The following is a 17103-nucleotide window of genomic DNA, read 5'->3' as shown; positions in this document are numbered from 1 at the left end:
CAATTACTGTCTGACGTACGCTTCGATAACCAGGTTATCGTCTTCAGAGACTGAAGGTAAATTGTTTACCTTCAGTCTCTATAGTTTAGTAGTCAAGGAATAAATGTGAAGATTCCCACCAAGGAGGTGGGTAAGTCAAGCTATTGGATTTTAGTTTAACTTCAGTCTCTGAAGACTATAAATTGGTTATCGAAACGCGCGTCAGACATTGTAATTGTGAGTGGTGGTGTAAACAGTGCATTAAGTATGAATATCACCAACGGTTCCAAAAATTCCAACTTACTGACTATAGTCAAGTCGTGAACTCAAGAACTATGTAGTTTTTATACATGAAAAGGATACAACCGTTGCTCTTTTAGGACGCGACGAACAATTGATTTTGATAGTTTTCGTACACTCGTTGATCATTATCAAGTGCATTTAGTAATCCTTACACACTACGTACACTTTTTGCTGGACCTTTGCCACTTCTTTTTGGCAAAAAATTAAAATTTCAAATTAATTTTTGTACGATATGCTAAGTTACATTCAACTGTTTCTTGTAACCTCTAATCAATACATTCAAACATTCGTCTGTCTTCCAATGCTCTGTTTGGGAAATGTTCTGACCACTAAACAGTGTGGTTGTATCATGGTAGAGAGGGGATTCATTGCAACGGACTCAGGGAGTCGCCTTGGTATATTCCCTGAATGGGTATTTCGTCAGTACTGAGCGAGTTTGGACCGATTTGAAGATGTAAGTTTGTTCGCCATCCCTTTATCGTTGTTGAAAGGAAGCTTACAATAGTTAGGTGGACATTGTAAATCTGCAAGTGATCCACAAGCCAGGAATGATGTACACTATCAAACGCTTTCTTATAATCCACCAAAGCAGTGTGTATATTGCGGTGATCTCTCTGTGGTTGCCGAATTATCACAGAGTCCATGATAAGTTGTTCTTTGCATCCTTGGTGATGTCTTCTGCAACCTGTGCCTACCCAAAGTGGGTAGGCACGTGATAGTTCTGTACCAAGTGGAGTCATGCGTCTGGGAGCTCTTTGGAAGCAAATGAGTTGAACAAAGTGCTGAATACTTTGGAATATTATTACTCTGAGAGATATTTATTAACCAATTTCATTGTATGTCGGCGAGTGAGCGCAATTCTTTGATTACGTTTTCCAAAATCGTCATAAGTATAATTTCCAAAATAATTGAGAAATGTATCAAAGTTTTTTTGTTCATTTAGAAATATTTTTTTATATATAATTTTTAGTACCGGATTCAAGACGCCATCATAGTGTACAGTAGATTGGATGACAAAGCTAAATCCTCTTTGAATGAAGAACACGTACGGGATATCTTAGAAATATTTAATAATGTAAGTTTTTAAACTGCTTTGAATGAATATACTTCGACTAAAACTGAAGTTGCCTGTGATTGCTTTTCGTCTCCACTCTCTTTGGAATATAATCCTCAATAATATCTTCCATGCATGATATTGCCCAGCAACTTATCTCTATTATGTTTCTTTTTACCGCCAATATTGTAGTTGTACAATGAGTTTTTATCTTTTTTATTTTATTATTATTATCTCAGCTAATTAAACACAGTATGGTACTAAACATGCTGAGCATCATATCCATTAAAAGAATATATAAATTCACCAGATTTGATAAAAATAAATATGTCAATATCATTAATTAATTAGGAGACTCATGTGCCAAACAAATCAGTATCATGTAATCTGTAACCTGATATTCATCTAAGTTAACGTCTATGTATGTAACTGATACTCAGATGGGTTAAACAATTCATATTAAATTAGACGACATAGAATGGAAATACGAAAAACGTGAAAAAACAATAATTCTAGAGGGTGCTGTTGATAACATCTCACATCAATCCGTTAGGGGTTAGAAGAACGAGAAGTGGAAATCTCTGTTTTTAAACAACACCACTATTACTACATGAACTACTACTACACCCATACTGGGGTTACTGCTAGTGGATAAAATTCTTACTATAGGTACTTAGCAGCGCTATTTCACTGTTCCAGGTTACATCGATGATATGGTAGTGGTAGTAAGGGTCAAGCATAAAGCCATAAACTTTACCAGGATGCAAACGGCCCTAGATACAACTCAAAATTGGTGTGACGAAGAGCAACTCTCAGTCAACTCCTGTAAAATAACACCATATCAACTAAGAAGTCTGAAGAACTTCACGTGATGATATTGTGCAAAATATCTTCTAGATATAGGTGCAGAGTGATTAAAAAGCCAAAACGACTCTTCAAACAATATATAATAAAATGGTTCAATTTACAGAAACAAATAAAACTATCCTCAATATCACGATAATCCAAATACATAAAAATTGCTATAAACAATAAAAAAAGTTTCAGCAATAATATATTTATTTAAAGTCTTCATGAGAGCGAAAGGAATATAAAGCAATTATAAATTGAAAACAACTCAGAGTGGTATAAGCTACAGATAAGAACTGGAATTTATCTTTTGTAATCCTGGATGGTTACAACCCTCAAATGCGGTCTAAGTTGTAGGTTGGTGATTAGGACATGCAGATTAGCTGGTTATAAAACATCATTACAATCTATAATTCAACTACCATTCAAATAATTGTGCTCACATGGCAACAGCTAATCTAACAAAATTATATTATGGGCTCTATTTATAACCAAAGAATTTGAAAAAAAAGCACAATTTTGATTCAAGTTTCTGCAATGTCGAATGTCTTTAGTATCGTACTCACCACCATCATGTTCTAAAGTTTTAGCCTTGTTGTTGTAGCCACTGGTTTCTGTTCAATGCTATCTGCATAATGTTGATCTAAGATAGACAGTAGAGTAGACATTCTACCAATTATTGAAACTCATTTTTGAAATCAACTACTTTATCATAAAATGTACTTGGCTAGCCCTTCTTATATAATTATAATTGATCAATAGAATCGAACTATTTAGAACCAAAGGATGTAAAAAAACCACCTTGATACAAGTTTCCACTAGTCTCTATTTAATGATAAATATTTTATCATTTTGTAAGATGGATATTTATTACAGTTCTTATATATTCTTTCTTTGTCACCCTCTTGACTTTTTCGTTTAAATATGGTTGTGCCTTATAATTATATGACAATTATATTTAACAGCAATTATTAAATATTTTAGTTACCTTGGGATTTAGTACAACCGTTTTTGCCAACGTTCATTCCCATTACTATGACATACCTCCCGTCTGCTCTGTTTCTTTTTGTCAATTGGCTGCTAGATAAAATATACCACATGGAAAAACGAGATTCTGCCAATTTTCCCGAAAACAGCATAGTAATGGTAGAAGATATAATGAAAATGATAAATGTACCAAAAAAGAATTGTATTTCATTCCAACGACACTGCATAGCCAATAGAGGCTTTGAAGATCTTTCTGGTATTATTGAAGGTTTGAAAATTCTACGAACATTAAAGAACAAATTTGGAATCTGTGTCAAGTTGAACGAATATTTAGAGGTAGGTAATTTTAATTTGATTCATTAATATTTGGATTCATAGAATGACTTGAAACTCTTTTATTGCCATGGGATATTAATTTCAAATCTCGTTTATAGCTTTCCATATATTCATTATATTTTTAATACTTGCAGGGTCCGAATGCTCTTACAAGTACTCTAGTACAGTTGTCGATGCCTCCAGATCAATATGAGAATTTTTTGAAAAACTTTTTGTATACTTTCATGTTACAAAATAATATAGATCCAGACACTGTATTCGTAAAAGAGATTAATACCCTCATAGAATTTGGGGAGAGTTGGATAACAGCCATTGAAGTTATCCTAAAACATGTGAGTTGCATAGAAATGAGACTTCTAACTGTGAAAAATATTCTGGAAAAAACGCCAGTTCCATGGTTAGTAATACAAAATATGAGTACTTGATGTAATAAAATTTGCTGTTGATTAAGTTGATTGTAATTTATTAGGTGCGATGTTACAAGAAGAATTACACAAAACGTTTTACAATTGAAACATCCGTTGGTTATTGAAATAGCAGAAACATTTAATAACGAATCTCGTTTAATAGTTTTGAGGAATAATCGATATGGGATAAGGAAGACGCAGCTTGCAAACGAGGTAAGTTCATATAAAAATTCTTTAGAAATTAGGTATTAGGGATATCCAACAAACTGAGAAGATATGAAGTAACATATTTACTAATTATCGGCAATAGGATCATGCTAGAGAGGAAACAAAAAAATTAGTACTGGATTCTTACCTTTTTTGTAAGTAGCCATAGTAGTAAATGGAATACACAAAGATCTCGTGAGAGAAAGATACTGCTCTGCAGTAAAAAAAAATTCTACCCTATGACATATTTGGAAATCCAAAGTCTTACTTAAAAAAGAGACACTTTTTAATTTAACACAAAAATGCGTACACGGGAATACGACCAATTCAAGCAGGTGTCCCCCAAACAGGTATGTTCAGACCTACACTCTATTTGTTATTTACAGCTGATATGACTACTACACCCTTAACGACCGTAGTAACGTATGCCGATGATAGCACCATATTATCACACGTAGATCCAACGAGAGCATCTTACAACTTACAGACTGCACTGAACATTATGCAAAATTTACAAAATAATGTAATGAATGAAAACAAAAGAGAGTAAATCAGTTCATATAACCTTCACAAATAAAGCAGAAAATTATCTTCCTCTGAAATTCAACAATAAACAATTAAATACATCTTGGTATACATCTAGATCGTAAATTAAATTGGCCAAAACATATATTTGTAAAGAAAAAATAATTTGGTCTACAGTTACATAAATTATACTGGATGATTGGCAGAAGATCCTAATTATCTAAATCCAATAGTGTTATTATACAAAGTAATGCTTATTCCTCTCTGGACATAGAGTATCCAGTTATGGGGTAAGACAAGCAACCCAAATCCACCCATTTTGGAAAGGTTTCTAAGTAAAGTGCTTTGAATTATAGTGAACGCCAGGTAGTTTGTTCCAAAGATCTAAATATTCCACCAGTAAAGAAGGAGATTTAGAAGTATAGTGTAAATATAGTGTCAAAGTGCATACTAATGTGTTCTCCAACCAGCTAATGAAAGATAGTTCAGATATTAGAAGATTATATGGGTATTTTCATTGGAACAATCCCTTTCATTTTTCTTTAAACAGTCATACCAAATACTTATTTTCCTTCACAAGGACAGATTGTGTAATATATGAAGTTAAAAAAAATAAAAACAATCAGAATTAACAATTCTATAGGTTACTTTGTTGACTTGGAGACTACAATGATAATAAAAACCTCGCTTATATTTTGATGAGACTTCTCCAGTGAGAAGATCTTCCCAACACCTCATTTTAGTTTTGTTGGCCAGTATATCTTTTGTCTTGGATTATGGGATTGGCATCTAGTGTTATATTAAATAGAGTTGTTGATAGTCCGTTACACTCAGTCATCATCATTCTGGTGACCTCTATTAATGGTTTTGGAAACTGACAATTCTTTTAATCTCTTTTTAGACTGTCGAAAGCTTGTTTGAAGTGTATAAATAGAATGTGGATATTTATATTTTGATCATAACATTTTTCTATAATTTGATTTAAATTATGAATAACTATTGTTGATCTCCAGGAACTAAATCATTGAAATTCTCAAAATGAGTTTCCGTATACTCTTTGTATATCTTGTGTTAACGATGCGATGGAAGTAAAAATTTTGTAGGGTGACGGGTCTGTAATTAGAGCACTTTTTGGGATTCCTTTTTGAAGTATTGGCCATATTGCTCCACTATTCCATCCGCCTGGCATTTGTTTGATTTTCCAGACTAGTTCTATTGACTAGTGTAGTCTATCCAGTAGTTTTATTTTACCATCTCGTTGATTGACGTTCAATTTTTTAATGGTATCCTCTGCTTCATTGAGCAGTGCTTGTCTTTTTCCTCTACTCCGTCTATAAAAACCCCCTATTGTGTTCAAATCATTTTCTCCGAATATATTTTAAAATGTTGTTCCATCGCCCTGATATCTGCCTTCAGTGTAGCTTTTTTAATTTTGATGTTTATTCAATTCATATTTTTTTTGTATGGTTTCTATTTTTCTATATTTCTCATGATCTTCCATTTTTTTGTCGCTAGCCATATTACTCTTACCATTTTTGTACACGTATAGCTTTTTCACAGTCTTCATGCTGTTTTTTATTTGTAGTGTTAGTATTTCCTGTCTCCAAAATACTTTTCGATTATATTTTGCCAATTCACGTTCATGTTTGTTTCTTCAGAGTTTATCTTTAAAAGTCTATCCATCTTATTAATGAATTCCTCTGTAATACTCTTTTAAAATTCGAAAGTTGTTTCCCTTGGAACGAACTCTAATCGCATATCAATTTCCTCACAATATAAGAAAATTATGACCATTATCTCGATACTCCTTTTTGATTAATAGAGCTTTTGAATGTGAGTCATTAACACAGTCTTAATAATTCATGCATTATAACTTTAGATAGTGTGTAATATTTTGTTATCTTGTTTGACAAAATTTTTGTTCATTTGTCGTATATTTATATATGGTTACGTATTGGTTTCAAATTTTAATCAATGGATTGATTGTAGTTTGGAAATGTTGTTCATCGAATAATTTATGTCAACAAACAACAACGACAAATGATTGAAGATATCTACCAATTATGTCAATCCGACAAGGAACGATGTCAAGCCAGTGTGATTTTGTTACAACATTTGATATCAAACGGGTAAGTTATCTCGACTAATTTTTTATTCAGTCACAACCAAGCCATTAATGATTGCAAATCTGATACTGGTTCTATAATGAACACACTGTTTACACTACCACTACACGAACACTCACAATTACACTGTCTGGTGCCCGTTAAAATAACCAAGTTATCGTCTTGATAGGGTGAAGGTAAACTGAAAGTAAACAGTTTACCAGACATTGTAATTGTGAATGTTGGTGTAGTGGTGGTGTAAACAGTGTGTTCAGTATGAATATCACCAACGGTTCCTGAAATTCCAACTTAACTGGTTCTATATTTTGTTTATTACTAATCAAAAGATACAATTCCATAATCTAATGTTCTACTATAATATATGAAGGTCTTCTGCAAGGATAAGTTTTATTTAACCATTTTGTAAATGTACAACGTTCAATGTAGTTGAAATTCATCTAATTCATTCAAATGCAGATTTATCAGTTATTTATCACTTGGATATCTAAAAGGTTAGAGAATGAATCGGAAGGTTCATGCATAGACAATATTTTTATTAAAGCAGATGGCAAAAAAATCAAATCATATATTCGTATATTAAAACAAAATTTCTCGGATCATTTTCCTCTAATAGTAACTACGGATCTCAAAAGAAAATTATAAAGTACCTAGATGTATTGCATTGAGTAGTGAAATTCAAATTTGCATGAATATGGCAATCAAAAATGATAAAAGATGTTATTAAACCAAGGATATCCTGGATTACTAACGGAATTATAAAATCATGCAATAATAAGGATAATCTATGTAAATTATGGAAAAATATACAACAGCCTAAAACTAGATTTACCATTGACTTTTGCCTGGTTGAAAGAAGCGCACTAAATAAGATAAAAGATATAAGGGTAATAAGAGGGTACAATATAGGAAGTTACCATTTTCTTGTAACAGTGACAGTGATGGTAAGGGAGAAACAAAAAAATAAGAAAATTTAGGAAAATAACATAGAATGCAAGACTATAAGAATCAATAAGCTAAAACGAAAAGACATAAAGAAACAATACCAGGAGAAAGCAGATGGAAAAAATAATGGAATCTGGAAGAAGTTTGTAAGACGATCAGAATTATACTCGGAAATATAGTACTGCACTTTGTATTCTAGTATTTATTTTTATTTCTTCATTTCCTTGGCAATCCATTTTTGTTCTTAAGTATTTCAAGTTAACTTCTTCCAGTGTATCCCTACATATGCACAAATATAATTTATACCTCCTTTGTTAAACCTGGTTTCAAACTTCATATTTTTATCAATATGAATTGTGATTGAAGATATACTTATAAGATAATTTTGATATTTTATCCAATTGAAAAATATATGCTCAATTATTTTTTCATTTGATTTGAAGTCATTTAGATGAAGCTGGTCTTGTTTTTCATAAATACATACAGAAAGAAGCTTACGAATGTGCTAAAACATTGACTTATTACGCCGAGGCTTTCATTAATGAAAAGGTAAGGCATTTATAATTTTACCATTATGAGTATTCTCAGCACTATCTTATTTATTCATAGCCTAATAAAATGGAGATTCAAATTACCATCCCAAATTACCAAAACTTCATTTTTAAATATAAGTTAATGTTAGTGGATATTTGAAAGATTTATGAGTAAAAAATTTTGAATTTAATTTTTTTGTAGGAGTTGGAAAGAAACGACTGAAAGATAACTTGAAAGTTTTTTTTCAAATTTTCTTAAAAGATTAAAAAGATATGAAAAAAAAATTTAACCAAAAATGTATAGATTGAAATATGTAAAATTGACTGGAATATATACTGATGTGGGGAGCCGTTTTGGCTTTTCAGCACCTATACCTAGAAGATGTTTTGTACAAGACTCTACATCTCATTGTTCTGCTTCCAAAATACGTAGACTCCTCGCATAGGAAGCTATTTTTCTGGGGTTGTTGTGTCCCACTTTCCACGGTATTAGTACTACTCCTTCGAGGTGCCTCCCAAACCCAATGTGATTTTGTACAATCAATTATAATTTCTTATGTTTTAAGCCATTCCTCAATATGGTTGGTAGTTTTAGTGCTATTAAAATTTGCGGCTATATATAAGATGCTATATGGTCGAAAATCACTTTTGAGTATTAGGTATAATGTTGGCCCTTAAAAAATTTCTATATAAGAATTCTGATAGTCTTTGTCATCCATTCTTATATCACATCACTATCATCATTATTTCGTTCAATCTTTTCGATCATGGATGGTTCTTTGTGTGCCTACATTCCCTTTATTGGGGTGGGTGACTCCCCCTGCTCTTTTTGTTATAGTTTTTTTTTGAACCTGGCTTCGTTTGTCAGCTTTCTTCATTCTTTTCAGTTTCTGCATTTTACTTTCCAGTCTACTATTTATAGGATTCTGTTATTTTCAATTTTATTTTTCCAGGCATTTCTATGTCTGTCTCTTGGCCATAGAGGTATCCACTGTGTTAACCTCCTCACCATTTCTGTGGGTTTTCTTCTCAAGATGTGTTCTGCCCAATTTAGTGTTTGTGCTTTTATATTACATACAATTCCTAATATCAAACTTTGTGTCCAGTAAAAATGATCCTGTTGGGATTCAAATTAATATCCCAAATTGAAGTTAAATTACCAAAACTACATATTTAAATATAAGTTAATTTTAGCGGACATTTGAAAGATTTATGTATAAAACATTTTAAATTTCATTTTTTTTGTAGAAAGAAAGAAACGATTAAAAGATAATTTGAAAGATTTTTTTCCAAATTTTTCCAAAAGCTTAGAAAGATATGAAAAAAATTTAAACCAAAGATGTATAGATTGAAATATGTAAAATTGACTGGAATATCTACTGATGTTTGGGGATTCGTTTTGGTTCTTCTGCACCTATACCTAGAAGATATTTTGTACAAGACTGCACATCTTATTGTTCTGTTTCCAAAATACGTAGACTCCTTCCAAAGGAAGCTATTTTTCTGTCCCACTTTCTACGGTATTAGTACTACTCCTTGGAGTTATTCGCAAAGTTGTTTCAATGGCTTGCTCACAAAATCTGATAAAAAGAGAATAAAATATATTATATTATATATTTTTAGTTAGTTTTTGAGAGATTGCCTTTTGGATTGTAATTTTAATACTCATTCTATTATACTATACTAGTTCAAGTTACTTTTGAAATCACACTCTGATTGCTCACTAATTATCATAATCTCTAATTTTAATATGTTTTCTAGGATTTCAACTCAAAAACACAGGAAAATTATTACAATATGTTGCCAAAGCTGTACAATATACTGATAGAGTCTACTAAAATGGAATACGAAAAACAAATGTTTCAAGAAGATCACCGTTTATTAAGAGGAGTTTATTATTTTAAAAATGAGCTGCAGTGCCACTTCACTACACATTCTTTTAAGTCGTCTGTTGCTAAGAAAGAGAAGTACGAGGAGTTGATTAAAATGTTCGCCGAAAAAATAAATTCCGGTAAAAAAATATGTCGTCCCTTAAACAATAATTTTTTTCCAATTGAGGAAAATTAATTCCATTTTTGACAATTTATATTGTTTATAGTGTTTAGCTTGATTGAATGCAACTTGTAATTCCTTTCAGAATCCTGCAAGTTTTCGGATGTTCTTAAATATTCCGATAAGGTAGCTTATCATTTATCGAAGGATAAAGACGAGGTTTTGGTTAAATTTTGTGAACAAATTAAAAATTTCGAATTCCTTTTGAAAGCAGGAGAACATCTATATGATACTAATGCTGATAGTAAAAATCTGTGCCTCATATCTGGATTGTTTATTCGATTTTTAGGATATAATGGCATTAGTGCATTCGAACCTTCTTTATTAGAAAACACATGTAATCAAACTTTGGCAACGTTCGATAATTTAAAATACGAAGATGATTCTTATAAAAATGATATTTTCATAAATGGCTTGATATTGGGTAAGTAAATATGAAATATTTTTGAACATTTTCCAAAACTACGATTTCTACCTTTATATCCTATGAATCCTCATTGGATTGGGGACATACTGTGGTATAATAAGACTTCTCCCCTATTTTATTCTAGATCTATAAACCATCAATATCTTTATGAAGAAGATTACTTTGTTTCTTGTATTTTTTCATGTAAAAAGCAAGCCCGAGAATATAAAACATATTACACCTTAGTAGTTTGAGTGGTACATGCCGTACAGAAATGCATGTGGATATTGATCTTGAATTTCTGTATGTTGAAGTAGAATGACGTGATTTGGTAGCCGATTCCACAGGCTTGCATTTCTCCAAAGGAAGGAGTCCCTATAAATTGACATTCTGGGTATCAGCAGGCGAAATTGATACGCATGAGCGTCTGTCTGTCAAGTAGATCTAGGTGGGATTATGTTAGAGAGCTCGAAAAGCATTTGACTTGGTAGTAGAGTCAGATCAGCGACCTTGTTTCTATGTTCTAAGTGAAATTTCTGGTCAACTCTGGATTGAATTGTATTGAATCGAGCATCCTCAGAGTATGCTACAAATGTGAGAGCAATACTCCAAAGGATAGACCTAGAAGATTAGAAGCTGTCGCAGAGTATATAGCTGTTTGGTCTTCATATAGGGCTCCAAGCTGCCTTGGTTAAATCGACCACGTGACAATACTAAGACATATTGCTCTCAATCTCAACACACAACAAGCGAATTTGCAGTGATGGTGATATTTTCGGTACTAGGATTTGAGCGCCATTTGCGATAAGCAGCATTTTTGTTGTTTGCTGCTCTAGTGCAGTTTTTATCCAATCATGGTTTTTATGGGGAGCACCACTTTGTTATTGAATCTCTCCAGTTTTTTGTAGTCTTCACAGCTCTTCTGTTTGACTATTAGGCTGCTAAAGTTTGGAGAACAAAGAGCTACATATTTAAATAAACATTTCACCACTGCATCAACACTCACAATAACACACTCATTTTTATAACTTATAGAAGGTTACTTTGATATATTCCAAAGCTATTGAAATACGTGTCAGACAATTTTGGTGTAGTGGTAGTAAATAATACATTTGGTATGAATTTCACCAATGGCTTAAGAAATTTCAACTGAGGACATGAATCAAAATAGGAGCTTTATTTGTATTAGGTTCTGTATTATAATCTTGATATAACTTGATAATATTTTTGACCTTATACATAGCAACTGTATATTTGCAGGTTCAGTTATTTCTTGTTTAACGTGAAGATTATATTCTGTGATTGTGTTCCATTTATTTTTAGTATTTATGTTTTGAGACATTCGTTAAAGTAGTAGTTTCCCGAGTTTATCTCGGAATGTAGACTATTGGAACACAAATTTTCCTCGTTCATTTGTAGTGGTTAGTGAGTGTAATCAAAATTTATCTAAACCGAGAGGAAGAAATGACCAGAAATCTTCTATCTTTGCTTTATCACAATCACACATTTTACTTTTCGTCAAGATAGTGTATTTCTACCGATAATTAAACATTTAGTATTTATATCGGACTATGCTATTGATTCAGCATTACATATTTATAATTATTTGCAAAACTTGCTGTTTTATTGTTTTAATTATGTTTTATTTAGTAATGACATTTTATTTGCGTCATACTAATCCGTACATATTCCCGATCCGAATTTTCTGTTATTTAGGAAAAAATTTAGTTTATTGTAGCGTACAGAAAGACTATTTTTATGTAACTATCCTTAATATATGTTTTTTAAATGAGTACCGTATTATATTTAATATTTTGTCAGTACATTTTTCATATTTTTCTAGTTTCCAACTTTCCCACTTCCAACTTTCGGATAAAGTGATACCTGTAGTATACATTTATTTTCATAATTATTTTCATATCATAAATATTTTAATTGTGATATATTATTTTGTAGCCGAAAAAATTTTAACCAAAGCTCGTATGACAGCTACCTATTCGGATATACTAATGGTTGACGAATTGAGTCGCTGGATAAACTGTTGCTACTACCTTACCAGACAAGACAGTACGTTACATGATGAATTGTATAAAAATATATATTGTCCAAAAGCAAACATTCCAAGTAATACTGTATTGGATACTGTGCGAAACTGTTTTGAGGCATTTGTTCTCACATTGGGTAAGTTAGTAAATTATGAAAAGGTATAGTGACTATTTGGGGGCTTGATACTGCTTTCTTTATTTATTGGTGATATCGGTAAGTAGAAGGTAATTAAAGAAAAATGAACGCAACATATGTCTTGATGAATGTATATTCACCTCATTTTATGATTACAGTAGAATATTTTTGACATATTAGAAGTTATTTAAATAATAGTTTTTTCATTTTTTTATGATATCTTGTTTATTAAAATTTGAGAACATTGATCCTAATTTAATTTGAAAGTTCTAGTTTATATTTGGGAAAGTGCACATATAAACCAGTCGTGGGTCACTTAAAACTATCTGATGTTTTTAGAAAAGCCAATCAAGCACCTTGGCTATAACTTTTTAACGTCATTAAGCAAACTGTAAGACTTGAAACGAAGTACCTGCTCATGTCACGCAACCTGATGCTGACCCTGTATGATCTAAAATTTTACAGTTCGTATTGTGACGAGGCTAGATAGGATGTTGTTCCTCCCTCTGTAGCTTTATAATTAAGTAGTTACCAAATATTCTGAATTGTGTTTGAAAAATGTACGAGATTGTTATATAGTTAATCCGTTTAACTATAAACGCAATACACGACAGGAGGGAAGGATGTTGACAGGAGTTTAGGATAACGTCAAAATTTCAAGTTTCTATTTTTAAAATACTTCAATGACAACATGATGTGTTACACTATTAATAATGATTCCTTCATTAAGTTGTCTTTGATAGCATGATGTATGTAGGATAACATAAATATTTCATAAGTAGATCTTTCAGTGATTTTAAAATTATCAGATCCGTTTCTGATGTTCTCTTATTGTTCCAAATTTGAAATAAAATATTTACTAATTAATACTAACAGTATCATGTAATTATGCTCCCTTTAATTAGTCATATACAATATTGTTGCTGAAATTTAAGCTTGAATATACAACAATAACAAATTTGATATTTCATGGGGCGGTAGATGAAAATATAATGCTTTTTATTTATTTTAGAGAAAAGAAAGTTTGCTGAATCTGATTACTTGACGTATTTTTCAAAGCCCTCAGAAGCTCAAATGGTAAGTAAACTACCTTATTACTTACTAGTATCTTTATAGCCTTCCACTATTCATAAATAATAACCACTATTTTTAAAATTGGTAAACAAAATATACTAATCTATTTCTATGGATTAGTAATACTTATTATAATGCATAAAAAATCTAATCGCTTTTCCAAATTAGAGTATTTTGAACAAGTGAGTTTTATGGATGTTTTTTTTTTCATTTATTCAAATTATTTAGATGTAAACCTTGGTTTCAAAAACATATAATAACATTGTGTTCCTTACTATCAGAGTAATTAGGGAATCAATCTAACGAATTGTCAAAACGAGCTTTTTCCATAAACTTCTCTGGCAGATGTATTTGCTTTGTGAAATCATTTGTTAGTTTTTAGATCTCATTATTTAGAGTTTTACTTCGAAATGCCTTCTTAAAGCTTATTTCATTCGAATCAAATACATGTGGTATAAAACATCTGTAATTAAAAAAATCCAAGATGTACCTTCACTTTTTATGTAAATTCTTATTCTTTGACATTATCACTATACATATATATCACGATCTACCATTCTATTGAGAATTATAGCCGCTCAAATTGAGCTCTTTTGACTTGTATTTTTGTGGGTGCTCAGCACACATTTTATCTCTAATTATAACTTATCGCATATTTTTGAGCATGGACTATTGTTCTCCATTTATTTCTGTCCTGAATCTGTTTGCTCCAGTCACGTACTCCCAGATTTTGTACAATTTGATCTTCCCATCTAATTTTTGGTCTACCAGGCAATCTTTTCTTGTTTGGTCTCCATTCTGTAATTTTCCTTGCCTACCCTGCCATTTTTCTAGTCTTTTAATGTGTCTGTACCATTATATTCTTTTTGCCTTAACTTTCACAGACGTCGAAAGATGCTCTTGTACATAAAAATAGACTGTAAAACCCAGAAACTATTATACATTTGCATTTTTTATACTCATAATTTTTTTCATAAATATTTGAAGATTGAAAAACATTAAAATCGAATGATTTTTTAATTTTCTAGAACCACAAATCGAAGGGACTACAATACCTATTTTTGGTGTATAACTGTGACAACAATTAAGGATCAGCCGATATTATTGATTTGCAAAATGTTTTGTTTGAATACATTTGGTATTTGTATTAATTTTATTATGTATGTGATAATAGGGTATCATACACACTGCGACCCTTTCTTGCTACGATACTGGGGAAACCAGTGTTTACAGCTGATCTATTAATCCCCCTCCTTTTAAAATGTCTAGAATGTGGGATGGCTGTAATAGTCAGAGATCTTCGTATTCTATTTCATACGCTCCTAGGTGTAGGTGTAGTGTTTCACACTTCGAGAGTATGTGGAAAGTGGAAAGAGGTTTCGTCCTCTCTGCAACAAAGTCTGCACGCCGTATTATTTGCTAAGTTTAGCGTCTTCAGGTGTTTGTTGAAGCGACAGTGTCCTGATAGGACTATTGTTAGTATTTGTAGATTGTTTTTACTTAGGTTGATACAGGTCCCATGAAGGGTTTGTCTGAGCCCTTCACTCTGGTGTATCTCATGTAGGGTAACTTTATTTTTTTGCCTAAATCGTTTAATTTTTCTAGGTAATTCCAAATATATATTAATAGGGTTAAAACGTTCTTCGCCGTCTTCCGATTCCCAGTTTCCATCTTTCTCGATCTTCCCAAAGATCTTCTTCCAATCCTCTCTCTCGAATATCCTTCTCGATACCTTCTCTCCAACTTAATCTTGGTCTTTTTCTCTTTCTTCTTCCTTGTGGTGCCCAATTTGAAATTTGTTTGCTTATGCGGTCTTCAGGCATTCTTTGGACAGGTAATTCCAACCAAGTTTGATTTTATGATATTGGAGCTTAGGGCTCTACTGGCTGCTTGACTATCGGACAGGATAATGGTCTCCTGTTTGCCATAGTTCCTCTCTAGATTGAATTGGTCACATTTTTCAATTGCTGCATAGATTTCTGCTTGAAAAATGCTTGGCGTGTTGCCCAAGCTTACAGAGTATTTGGTTCTGAGCCCATACACTACTATTCCAGTTCTGTCTGTTGATCGTATACCATTTAATTGAATTTCTGTTCATTTCTTGTATGGTGTTATGATCCCACTACAATTTAATATTTAGGTAAATTTTTTCGCAAAACTAAACTTTTCGATGCAATATCCTGAGGCATATCCCAGGTTTTGTCGGTTTTTCTTCGGTGATTCCGACTCTGCAAATTCATAAGTGATGTTTTCTTTGCTACGCTTTCCAGTACTATGTGGAGAGATGGAAGATTTAGAATCACTTCTAGTGCAGCTGTTGCGCATAAGTAAACCAGCCTTTGTACTTTTAAGAGATAGTTCCTCGTCGTATTCAAACTAATTCTAATACCCCAAACTTGGGGGGCCTTAGTTACACAGATATACATTAATATATTTTGTTTGAATACATTTGGTATTTGTATTAATTTTTATTATAATTATTGTGCCTTTATTGTGCCTGTTGTACGGTATCAATTTCTATTACATGTAATACAAAACTAGAGTAATTTTTAATCGAAACTTTCCACTTTTTAGGCACAACTAGTACTAGAAATCAACAGCCTTCCATCTACAATGGACATATTCTGTAGAGAAGGACAATATCTTACAGCATTCTTTTTATTAAGGACCTTATCAAATTCTTTATATCTACATCCTATTAAAGATCAAAGTATTCTGAAACCATTACATTCTTTAATGTCTACCAAAATTCCTGCACAAATAATATATGCGGTTGTATCCGCCAAATACATCGATTTGGATCTCTTATATAATTTACTATTATCTGCAAGAAAAGAGGCAACAAAGTACCTCTGTCATTATCTCCAAACCTACAAAAGGAATTGTAAAAAGTTCCACGATTTGTCTCTAGTTGGTGAGTATTTGAATGATTTTATTTTGAAGTATACTTAGATATCAAATAACCCAAAACTAATTTATCCAAGTTATTAGTACCGATATTAATCATTAAAATTTGCCTTAAGATTGTATTACATCATTCAATAAGTCGTGTGACTGACACACAGATGGCGCTGCCATTGTCAAATCCATATGAAGTTTATGATCAACTTTCAAAATTATGTGTAAAATTTTATGACATTCC

At 31.9% G+C, this 17103-nt stretch overlaps 1 protein-coding gene across 3 annotated transcripts in view; it reads left to right on the top strand.

Annotated features, from left to right (window-relative positions):
* The window catches only part of LOC130445621 (uncharacterized), a 40233-nt gene that overhangs the window by 7684 nt on the left and 15446 nt on the right, over positions 1-17103 (top strand). For all 3 annotated transcript variants that reach the window (XM_056781355.1, XM_056781354.1, XM_056781356.1), the window contains exons 10-20: positions 1253-1357; positions 3170-3508; positions 3643-3905; positions 3978-4128; positions 6637-6776; positions 8159-8264; positions 10010-10259; positions 10386-10724; positions 12663-12887; positions 13900-13964; positions 16536-16875. In XM_056781355.1, the coding sequence (XP_056637333.1) occupies positions 1253-1357; positions 3170-3508; positions 3643-3905; positions 3978-4128; positions 6637-6776; positions 8159-8264; positions 10010-10259; positions 10386-10724; positions 12663-12887; positions 13900-13964; positions 16536-16875 (2323 nt within the window). The remainder of the gene's footprint in view (positions 1-1252; positions 1358-3169; positions 3509-3642; positions 3906-3977; positions 4129-6636; positions 6777-8158; positions 8265-10009; positions 10260-10385; positions 10725-12662; positions 12888-13899; positions 13965-16535; positions 16876-17103) is intronic.

Source organism: Diorhabda sublineata, chromosome 6, assembly GCF_026230105.1.
Source record: "Diorhabda sublineata isolate icDioSubl1.1 chromosome 6, icDioSubl1.1, whole genome shotgun sequence".
NCBI classification, from domain to species: Eukaryota; Metazoa; Arthropoda; class Insecta; order Coleoptera; family Chrysomelidae; genus Diorhabda; species Diorhabda sublineata.
The sequence above is the reverse complement of the archived record's forward strand: the minus strand, read 5'-3'. Positions and strand labels throughout refer to the sequence as shown.